This window comes from Teleopsis dalmanni, chromosome 2 (genome assembly GCF_002237135.1).
Source record: "Teleopsis dalmanni isolate 2A chromosome 2, ASM223713v2, whole genome shotgun sequence".
NCBI lineage: Eukaryota > Metazoa > Arthropoda > Insecta > Diptera > Diopsidae > Teleopsis > Teleopsis dalmanni.
Window position 1 is genome coordinate 216,799,733 of NC_051847.1, and position 12,041 is coordinate 216,811,773.

Sequence of the window (12,041 nt, forward strand, 5' to 3'; positions counted from 1 at the left end):
AAGCATCATAGAGAGAATCACTGATATGGTGATTAACAAATTATGGACTTATCGCGAAAACTGTGAGGTCGCTAGAACTTATGACATAGTTTGAAGAAAAATAAAACGAAAAGCCTTTTAATCTTCAGCAAACCAGCAGTTCGTGTACTTACTGAAGCACTAACGTGGCAGTGTGCGTTTGTGCCTATGCTCCAACATTGGATTACGCAGGAGTTACCAAGAAGACGAGGAGGAAGAATCCATCAACCACTTCCTGTGTCTCTGTCCAGGAATGTAAACAAAGCGACTTCAATATCTTCAGGATCAGTTTTTCACTGGCCTGGAAAAGATAACGAAAGCAAACTTATGCCTGCGAGTGAAAGTGCTGACAACTGTCAGCACGCGCCTTCTCAAAGTAACCCCATATAACCTTGACCCTTTCTTAAAGTGACTTCCCCATATACTCCATCATCATTGAAATTAGCAATTGAAAATTGTGTTAAGTCTCCATCATCAAACTTAGCTATTGCAATCTATTGCAGTGACTTCCAAATTAACTCCATAATCATTGAAGTTAGCTATTGCAATCTGGTCTAGTTCAGCACCTTCCTCCACAGTAAGATACCAATCAACTTCATCATCATTATGAACCTCCTCCATAATAAGATCGCAATAAACTCACACCCTTTCTCTACAGTGACTTAACGCTAAGAACGATTGATGAACTTGATTTCGTAATTCAGATATTCATGTTCTTAACATAAATCAGCTTTTGTTACATTCGGTCTTCACCCTTTTTCAAATGTGATGTCGTCGATTTATCTTAAAGATACAACTTAAATTTTTGCACATATATTCATTAACTTATTTACTCTAGAATTTAGTCAAAATAGTGTTTTAAAGCCATTCACCTAAAATAACATATAAAGCAGATATATGCCAAGTGTATGCGTTCTAAATTGATTTTTCTGCTATTATTAGAATTTCATCTATTTCCTTTGACACCATTTAGTTTCAGTTCTCCACTCAATAAATACGAACCTGTCAGACGCAAATATTGAGGTGTCAGCTCAAGTGCACCTAATAAAATCATTTGCATATTTATTTGACATTTATACCAAAATATTGGTCCATTGAAATGATAATAGTCTCATGGGTGTGTGTGATAAATGAAAATTATACATTTCACCATATATACAATTAAAGTTTACATATCTGTGCAGACGTGTAAACTCAAATTTATTTTAATTAAAATATCTTTATATCATTTTGACCTGGAATTTGCATTTGATAGTAAAGTTCAAAAGGGATTCAAGTTCTACAACCTTTTAAGTTAAACTTTTTATGCAGAATTTAAGTTTTCTCCAAAATCAGCGTTTTTCTTTGCTCGTATAGCTGCTCAGTTGTGTTGGATTCATAAGTTCACTCCTAACTTCTATACATATTTGATTGACTGAACGACTGACTTCCTGAATGAGTTACTAACTAACTTTCATGAAACTCTTTTGTTTAATTTTACTTTAATGCGCATTTTTAACGAATTTTTAATTTAAATTTGAAGTTTGATCGATATATTGAGAGGTGCTAAGCATAGGTGTAGCCTGTGGTAAATATGAGTGCAGCCACAGGGCATTCCCATGCAGCAGGAGCACACAATCGCATTAGGGGTCAATCCTTTAGTTTGAAGGATTTATTTGCTTATGTGTTGTGCTTATTGCAGGTGCTTGACGGATAAAAGAGTGCTGAATATTCGTTAAATAAATCTAATTATTAATTATATACGTAATTATAATTAATTGTGCTAATGCTTTAAGTATACTTGCGGCTTCAATAATGTCTGTTGATGAAGAAATATCTATTGCTGGTCGAAATGCAGAATTTAGTGATCCACGTTTGGATAGGGTATGTGCATTCACAATAACCACAATGCGTTTAAAACAGGATAAATGGCATAAAATGATGGTCACAGATGAATTTCGGGTGAGTTGGAGTAATGGCATTACTTGAGAATCCGTTACTTGGACTTCAATAATAATTAAAATAAACCACATTTTCCAGTGTTTAATAAACTGTAAATTGTATTATTTTTTATATAAAATTTAAAAATTAATTTATTGCAAAGCAATGAATAATATTTTTAATCAGTATTAAATGCAACTAACTATGATACATAATAATTGAAGTTATTATTTTTACTCATTTATATTATATTTAAAAGAATTACTAAGAACAAATAAGACAACTCTATTTCTATAATATCACAAAATTCCATTAAATAATTAATATCCTTTAAACGAGACCAATGCTATGAAATACAAAGAAATACTCAACCCAACTAATGGCATACTTTTGTCATTACAATTTTCCAGCACATTGTTTTGGATTGGCTAAATAATAACCAACGTCGAATACTAGTTATGACACTCAGTCCAGGCGGACATTTGATACCGAAAAATTCTATGAACGACTTGTATTTCAACTACGCCGTGCAACATACCACCAACACAGTAGCAACAACTTCAACAGCAGCGGCAACTTCGGAATTAGTGGAAGCGACAGCAATTACCACAGCAGCCGTGGCAGCAGCAACAGCCTTACTCATTCCCTTACCGCCACCTTCGAGTAGCTTCTCAACTTTGGATGGTGTACCACGCGGCAAATGTGCGTATTTTGCCCGTCGTCAATTGGGCGTACCACTGACAGTCACAAATTTCGGTACCGAAATTATGTATGGTGATTTTCCGGTGCACAGCAAAATTGAAACTTTAGCAATACTCTTCGATGATGTATTCCAACCAATGCTACAAAATCCATTCAATCGAAAATTATTACCAAAAATTGTTTGCAAGGATTTGGAGACGCGCATGAAAGACGTACGCAATACTCTGAATGAGGTTCGCAATATACTCAATATACTATATAATAGATATGTGCTATATGTTTGAAATATACATACATTCATAAGTTAATGTACGTTTTCCAAGCTTATCTATTGTATATTTATGTGCATAATTATTTGTGTATCTTTTATAAACTAACATTAATCTAATTGCCTGTAACTGTGTATCTTAATTGTGCACGCAGTCTTTTGTCTATTCTTCCTAATTGGCAAAACTTTTCCAATTGTTTCTTGTTTACTTTTTCATGTTTCTTTTGTTGTTATTTATTTATATTTTCTTTTTTGCAATTCCAATTATACGCTTCACCCACAACACTACTTATCGCTTTTAGTATAAATTTTGGACTGTTTCAATAAAGTTCTTTGCCACATCCAAATAAACGTTGATGAACTTAATTTCTCATCTATAAAAAATATTATTTTCAATTGAAATTAATTTTTCGTTCTCTAATAATTTTTACCATAGATAATTTTTTCTTTACACTTAACAGATAAAAGGTAAAACCAATAATCGCACTATTTTATCCTTATTGATTTCACCGACAGTGATTGAAGAAGTCACAGCAGAAGTTCAACAAGGGTAAGCCTTTATCAATAACAACAAGTAATCATTCACTTTTTTGTTAGTCACTATCATAACACATCATAGACTATAAAAAATCACAGATCTGTCTTATACAACAAAAACTAAAATATTATACCATTACTGCGTAAGGATTACCGGTTAACAAAGAAGGTGACCGCTCATTAGCAATATCAGATTCTTAGCGAACACCCCGGTATTACATTATGGTTATGTATTATTTATCAAAATAAAATGAAATTTCCGAATGTATGGATGTACATTCTTTGTTTCAACTTTTTTCTTTATGTAAATATTGCCCAAAGCAGAATATTTTAATATTGCAAAAAGAATACCGTCAGCTCACATTTCATCAACCCTTCCTTCAGCTACGTGTGACCAGAAAAAGATGAAGTTTCATAAAGCTTTGATCTTACCAAATATATCAAACCTTAATCAGATAACAACCACAAAGACACAGTTTGTCTATACAAAATCATATATTCTAAAAGTTCAGCGGTCGACATAGAAGGGAAAAGAAAATTTAATTTTCTCTCACCAGATCTATTGAAAGGAAGAATAGCTTTGAAATGCATTTATTAATTTTAACTGCGATAACTGCAGAAATATTATCCGGCGTATTGCGAACCTATTAAATGAAAATCAGATGAAATCAAGATTAAGGAGAAACTACATTAATATTAAAAACTTACCACCTCAACTTCAGTATTGAATATACATACATAACGAATATTTTTATTTTTTATTTCTATCTATAACTCTGTCTTCTAAAATTTTTGCCATGGATTCTACTTTTAGCTTGAAGGTAACTCACCTTTATTATATCCAACATCTTCCTTGATTCTTATTAATCTGTTTACACTTACTTAAAAGTTAGGTTTAAAAAATGCTTACTTGCTTACTTACTTAGCCATTACAAATATAATTCGCCCTTGACCGCTTCCAGGAGACTGCTTCAGCCAGCTCGATCAGTACTTTACTATTTCCGGCCTATAGTATCGAATGGCTTCATATCGTTTGTCATCTGGGCATTTCTTGGATATTGCAAATATCCTCTACGAAGTTTTTCACCAGCGAGTACCGAATCAAACACTTTTCTAGTTGAAACATATTCTTCCATTCATACGATATAACCAAGCCAGTATCTAGTTCGATAATCGTTACTAAATCGTACGGGACAATAGATATGCTTTTCATCACTGTTGGTTATTCCCCAAACTCTTATACCGTACGCCAGAACAAGTATTATAAGGACTTCTAAAACGAGATTGATGTTTTACTGTCGCTAGAGCGATTTATTTCTTAATCTAGATTAATCTTTAAACGTTGTTGCTCAGACATCTTGAATGCTTCTGCTCCTTAGAGCTGCTTCAAAGTGCTTGAATTCATTATTACAAGATCAGCAATTAATGCTGTTGCGTATATAGTGTGGCTTTAGAATGTGTGAATAATACTTTTCTCAAGTGGTCCACACACGAAATGAGTAACGTATGTATTTGTTTATATTATGTATTCTTCTTCTTAGTATCCATTTCCCCTAGTGGGGCATAGAGCCGCATAGTATGTATGCGACACATCAATTGGTAAGAATGATTCTTTACTCAATATCTAAAGTGAACACATTTTCGAAGCTTATTCTGTCTCCCAAGTAAACTAAATAAACAATATCTTTCACAGTTCCGAACTTATACTCAGGAGATTTATTAGTTGACAGAAAGTATTTTGATTTTTTCGCACTTACCACAAAACCCCTTAAAGGGCTTCAACTTGCTGAATATTAAATCTACAAAAATCGTCTGTCTATTCTTAAGTACTAATTTGAGATATCGGTCCTATATACACCGTTGGCAGTAATGTTTTTTTATAACTCATTCTATAAGCAGAGGCTTTCAAAAAATCAAAAAGTATATGGATTTAATTTGTATAATGTAATAGATATGTATGAATATTAAATCTACAAAAATCATCTGTCTATTCTTAAGTACTAATTTGAGATATCCGTTCTATATACACCGTTGGCAGTAATTTTATTTATAACTCATTCTACAAGCAGAGGCTTTCAAAAAATCAAAAAGTATTTGGATTTAATTTGTATAATAGATATGTATGAATATTAAATCTACAAAAATCATCTATCTATTCTTAAGTGATAATTTGAGATATCGGTCCTATATACACCGTTGGCAGTAATTTTATTTATAACTCATTCTCAGTACATGAACTTATTGAACTGAAGTCACAAGCAAAGGCTTTTGGTGTTTTCCACCTTTCAAAAATTAAAAAAGTATAGAGATTTAATGTATATAATAGATATGTAGACTAAACCAAAAACATGGAAAATTTTATAGAGCAGGCAAAAAAAACAACAATGCTATCATTTTTCACTAATTTTAATCTTACTAAAATCTTTTGTTTCTGTTTGGCATTTAAGTGACGATGTGGGCGTTTGAGTTTCTGTCTATGAGTACACAAAACTGAATGAGAAAGCGGAAATTTCGAACTTTTTTGCATGAATCTGCAAAATTTTATCTTCCGCGCCCAACTTTTTATGCATAAATAAAAGTTAATAAACTCGTATAATTTTTTCTATTTTTTTTTACATAAATTCTTTTAGAGCTGAAGTTTACAAAAATTTGGTTGTAACTATTTGTAGTGCAAAAAAAAAACTTTAATAATGAGTAGCTTAAAGTGATTCAGGCTAAAATCAATTGATTGCGTAAAAAAGCAGTACTGAAAAGTATTAAAAAATTCCATTTAAAAAATTTAATTTAAAGATACTCGATTATTCTTTTTCTATGGAAAATATTAAAAGCGGAAAATTTAATTTCTACAAATTTTAACATAAATTCGCTATAAATTTCAGCAAAGTAAACACTTCCTCATAAATTTCAGCTTAACTTATTTTTTGTACTCGTAATACATAATAAAAAGGATTGAAATAAAGTTTCAGCTCTTGTCACATTGCATCCATGCGACCATGAACCTCAGCGTTTAGTGCAACTGCAGGAATTTTAAGTGGCCCTGCCAGTGGTTGGGTTGAGCTGAGCTGACTAAGAAAAAAGTTCTGAAAATTCTTAAATGCGAATTACGAAATACAAAATTCTGATGTGAATATAAGCAGAAATGTAAATTTAACTAACACAACCACACAATTTAACTTTTACGCAAACTTGCGTAACTCTTGTATAAATGCCGGAAATTAAATAAAAACCTCAAATCATACTTGCACATAACATTTTCCTTTTATTTAACAAAAAAAAGCTAAGGACTACTGCAATAGAAAATTTAATATCAAAAGTTTACTCAAAACCACCAAAAAGGAATTCCATAGTATTAAATACAATTTTTATCCTTAAATATGTAAGTACGTATAAGTAGGAGTAGTTGCAGTGCAATGTAAAGAGAACCTCATTTTTTGTCTATTTATGTTTGATATGAACTTTTAGGTACAAAAACTTAAAGAAAGCGCTTAAACTTAAAAATTTTTGTCTTTAAATAAAGTTAAAAAGTGCAAAAAAATACATATTGTAATTAAAAATAAAAACTCTGTGTAGGACTTGAACTTAAGTACTAACTTAAGCTCGTTTAGCTGTCAACTGAACTTCGGCTTCAACAGCAAGCTCTTCTGATGGATTTAGACTTCACACTCTAAAAGACTTCACATCTCTAAAAGAGTAAGCAAAACACCATCTTTAAAATTAAACTATATTCTGAACACTCTTTCCAGTATCACTTGTAGTTTTATATCTCCGCTACTTGATCACAACTTCTTTAATCAACACTACCACAAAAGAGATTGAACTTGTGCACAGTGATTCTAAGCAAGTGCCTTAAGAGTTAAGATGAATGTGAAATTGAACCTAAAATTATGCTTCCAAATAACGGATTATTGCAAAGTTTTTTTATCGAAAGTAGCTACCATTCATCTTATTAATCAATAGTTAAAGTATTAACTTTTTTGGTGATTACCAAGCTTCGATTATATCGACTACACGCTTATAATTTCACAGTAACTCAACTTTCATCGATGTGTCGTATATATTTAATTGAAATATCGAGACAGTCAATGGTGAAACAAAGCTGAGTCAAGCAATTACAAAGCCAAAATATTGACCTGAAATAGTGCATTACATTATTTACCTTTAATGTGGGTATTCTTTCAATTTCAGTTACAATATATTTTGAACACGCAAACCAAAAATGACAAAAAGATCAGCCTAAGCTCCACCTAGAATATCGTCCCCTACACTGAGGGACGCTTTGCTGGTTAATGCCCACCATAACTGCCTTACTGACGGAAGACTGTCTCCTGAATACGCGTAGCAACCGATTAGGTCTCCTTTAGTTAATCCTTAAGTTTTGGGATTATGTACAAAATTTATTGTATTGATGAATCAAAAATAACACAAAAGCAGACTTGTCAAAGTAAACGTATGCTATCGTCGACCAAGAATCACGAAAGAACTGGTTAACTATTTAGTCTTTGCTCGTGGCTGTCCAATACAATGGTCGTAACATCAGGAATACTGACTATCTCATGGGTGCGAATAGCTACCGATAAAGGCTGCTTCCAATTAATACTATTATATCTATGCGTATTATTTTATTTTGCTCTGTTACTGTCTGAAACTTGTTAAAAGATATATATATTCACCATAAAGCCTCTTCTCTTGAAATCTCTTTCTAATATCATCAATATAAGCTGTAAAGAGATTTTACATTTTATTAATGTGAAATAAAGCGAGTTCCACGGGTTTATTTATCTGAAACTTATAACTGTCATGTGACAATCGTACCGCTCTCAGTTATCTATGAGACAGAAATGAAAAGTTTCAATATGATTATTTTAGCAAATCTTTATACTTTATTCTTTTTTAACATTAAAGAGTCGTAGTGACAAAGATTAAACAACCCTGCGACTCACTTTCTAGAGGTTCACTCTAAGCTTAGAAAAGGTTTCCTTAAAGTGCTTTTTAACTTGTATTAAAAGTTTCGGATAGTCATAAACCTTTCGACTGTTTTAGAATAGTGGAATGGAATAATAAGCTCTTATCGATCCTTAAAAGAACACTACGGCCAAACCAAACCTATTTAAAGATTTATGCTTTATATATGCAATTAGATTAGTTATCTTAAATTCTAGTAATTTCAAAAGTCTTTTGATTGTGAAAATATGTATATGTTGGTAGTATGTAGTAGTATATTTATTTCACCTGACAAAACCATACTTTCCTTCATCCAATCACTAAATATTTATTAAGCATAATTCTTTTTACTTAGAATGTACGTCGTAATTAAATAGAAAAGAAAAGAAATGAAAGAAAGAAGAAAAAAGGAAAAACAAGAAATTACGAAACTTCCTTTACAAGACATCTTAACTTTCTAATCAACTAAAAACACTACAGTTTCTGAACGAACAAATCAAAGCAATTCATGTATGCACTAGAAAATACAAAACCATACTAAATCATTGAATTTTCTCCAAGCACAGGGAATAGTCGTAGGAAGTGAATAGATTCCATTCAGAGAAACTTTTGTAAACTTTCAGCAATTTATCAACCGCAATGGAATTGAAATTTCGTAACGTACTCGAAGAAATGTTCATCAATTGGACAACACAAATTCATGAGATAATCTATGAGAAGTCTGAATGCGTTGCTGCCACACAAACAAGCAACATTGGTGTCGCAACGAGATTAAATGCTGCAAGTGGCAACAACAAAATCACAATTGTTTCATTGCCAACGCATGAAATCACATTCTGGTCTAATCGCAAATTAAATCTACAAGATATATACGAACAGTTGCGTGCACCAACGCACAAGTCACTCGCCTACATACTGGAGAGTATTGACTCGGCTTATTATGCTTGCTACACAAGGATATTCAAGGAGCTTGTAAGTGCTTGGCACGAAGCAGAAGATAACTCATTGTGGCTTCAGCCATTGTTAAGGCAGACAGCCACCTTTAATGCAGTAAATTTTATCAATGCACAAGAACTGATAGCACCACTGGTCCATGTATTGCATTTAGTTTGGATAAACGCACGTTATTATCGCACGACACAGCGTATGACTGTACTTCTACGTTCCATATGCAATTTACTAGTACATCGCGCCACTGAGGATTTGGAGATTTCAATATTATTCCGCGCTGATGCTGATGATGGTCTAATGAAAATAAGCAAAACTATTGAAGTGCTAGAGTCTTTCAAGTGAGTGGAACTCATGCGAAAATATGATTTTTTGAAATGCATTTCTTTTTTTGAAATAATTTTAGAGAAAAAATGCTGATGTATAAGGAAAAATATGCAAGCAATCAGACGATTCTACCCGCATTGCCTGCAACTGCCCTAGTAGCAGCACAAAATTTAGTAGACAGCACTTTGACTTTGCCCATACGTAATTATAAGCAGCAATTGTGGCGATTTTCGAATGAGGATGTTTTTGGACAGTCACTCAATGGTTTTCTGGCCCAGCTCGAGGACATGCGAAAAATTTTTGAGGCTGCAGTTACTTTTCAAAATTTGGAAAAATTGGAAATTGGGGGCTTACGCGGCAAAATACTTACAGAACGTGTAAAGCAGGTGCAGTGACTGTAAATAAATATATTTATAAGCAATAGGGTAACGAAACGGACCCATAATTAGTCTACGTAGAGTTCGTCTTAGAGTTACCCTCAAACTTAGCTACTCATATTTATTATAATTGACATGAATCTACTTATTATTATACTATTATGTATGTATATTTATTATTAATATAAATTATTATTTAATATTATAGACTTATAACGACTTTAAGTTACTTTTTGAGGAGTGGAATAATGTTGATATTGATTTCACGGAACAAAAGATGCAAAACTTGAAAAAAAACTCTTTTAAACAAAGGCAGCGCATTTTCTTTATACGCATGGAAGTGCTGGAAAGAAAATTGGCGACAATATTGATAAATGCATTTCAAGACTGTAATAATTGGGAGCAATTAATAAAGGTAATACACTTATGAAAAATTACTATATCAAGTAAATCAATTTTCAGTGCAGAAACTGTAATTTTCGAATTCTATACACCTTAACATTTTAGCTCCTTGCAAACAGTTCCTTTATTTATTACCACTAAGCAATTCAATTAAAATTAAATTAAACTTACTTTTAGTACACATTTAACTATTTCGATTATAAATTCAAAGCCTCCTTCTAACAAGCATACAAATTCTTCACTACACTGACAGCAAATCCAATTGCATCCATTCATTCAAGCCTTTATACTAAAATAGAAGCATTTGCAGCTAACTTTGATGTTCGGCAACATTCTGCATCGACAGACAATTCAACCTGAATTGCAGGTTGTATTGCCACACATCTTGAAAGTCTTTGGAGAAGAGTTGCAGCAGATTGAAATGATTGTGTGTGAAGTGCTGTTAGCATATGAATATCAGGGCTTGACAGCCATACCAATAAATTGCAATTTCCCACCCATGGCAGGCGCAGTACTGTGGTTGGAACAGCATTTGCTGCATTGCGATATCCTTACAACACATGACTTAAATAAATTCATCAAAAAACTGTGAGTATTGAAGACACTAGAGATAATATTAATATGATTGAAAAATATATGTGTACTGCTGATGCATAAAAAGAATTTTCTCATACACATAACCTCATTTATTTGAAGTATGTAAGCAGATGCACAGATTTTTAAAGAAATATAAGTAGAAGTTTTCCATAAGTGCATATTAGATTTGATTTCTTTTCACATATGCAATATGTTAACGTTTATTTAAGAAAAAATATTCAATTTATTTTATAAGATCACTAATTTCTTGTTAAAACTAGAGCAATATATCAAGGCGACTATGAATAACAAAGACGAAAATTGTAGGCGGACAATAAATACTTATATACCGAAATTATATACTGAAGTTTTTAAAATATATTAAACTAAGTAAATATATAAAAATCTATATTATAAATGTAGAAAATAGGTTCTGTCCAAGTTCTTTTTTTGACGTCTTTCGTTACCTTGACGTGCTTTGCCGAGGACTAACTATCAACTTACTGTTTTTCCGCTTTGAAAATGATAACCATGTTTTGGTCTGACCAAAACATATCAGGTCTATCAGTCAGCGTCCAATCTTAAAATAAGCACATTCAAATCCGGCATATCTAGGTAAAGTTAGGCTATGTCGGCGATTCTAAGAATCCACTTATGGCTATTGATCAATAATATTACTGAACTTAAAGGTTTATAAACCACCAAGCCTAAAATGCACTTTAAAGGGAAATCCCGCCATAGCTGAAATTCGCAGCAAACTAAGCCCCTAACAAAGTCAATCGCTGTCACTTATTCGCTTGGCAGTAACAAACCAGCTGTGTGGTGCTTTCATCATCCTCCCTGGTGGGAAGTGGGAGATTGAATTTACTAGCATGATTCTCTAAACGGCTGTGACCCGTTATTAAACCTATCACAAAACTAATATCTTTACAAGCATATCAATGGGATTGCTAAATTTTTTCTTTATAGAAAGCGGTCAACTTGAATACAAAAGCCTGCATATCGTTGAATCTTTCCACCTTCTA

General features: G+C 32.5%; 1 protein-coding gene across 1 annotated transcript in view; it reads left to right on the forward strand.

Annotated features, from left to right (window-relative positions):
* The first annotated feature begins 1,812 nt into the window (after positions 1-1,812).
* LOC119676739 (dynein beta chain, ciliary-like) overlaps positions 1,813-12,041 on the forward strand; it is a 50,459-nt gene continuing 40,230 nt past the window's right edge. The window contains exons 1-7 of the mRNA XM_038087995.1: positions 1,813-1,959; positions 2,349-2,873; positions 3,370-3,458; positions 9,010-9,675; positions 9,741-10,047; positions 10,247-10,453; positions 10,751-11,028. Coding sequence (XP_037943923.1) covers positions 1,813-1,959; positions 2,349-2,873; positions 3,370-3,458; positions 9,010-9,675; positions 9,741-10,047; positions 10,247-10,453; positions 10,751-11,028 — 2,219 coding nt within the window. The remainder of the gene's footprint in view (positions 1,960-2,348; positions 2,874-3,369; positions 3,459-9,009; positions 9,676-9,740; positions 10,048-10,246; positions 10,454-10,750; positions 11,029-12,041) is intronic.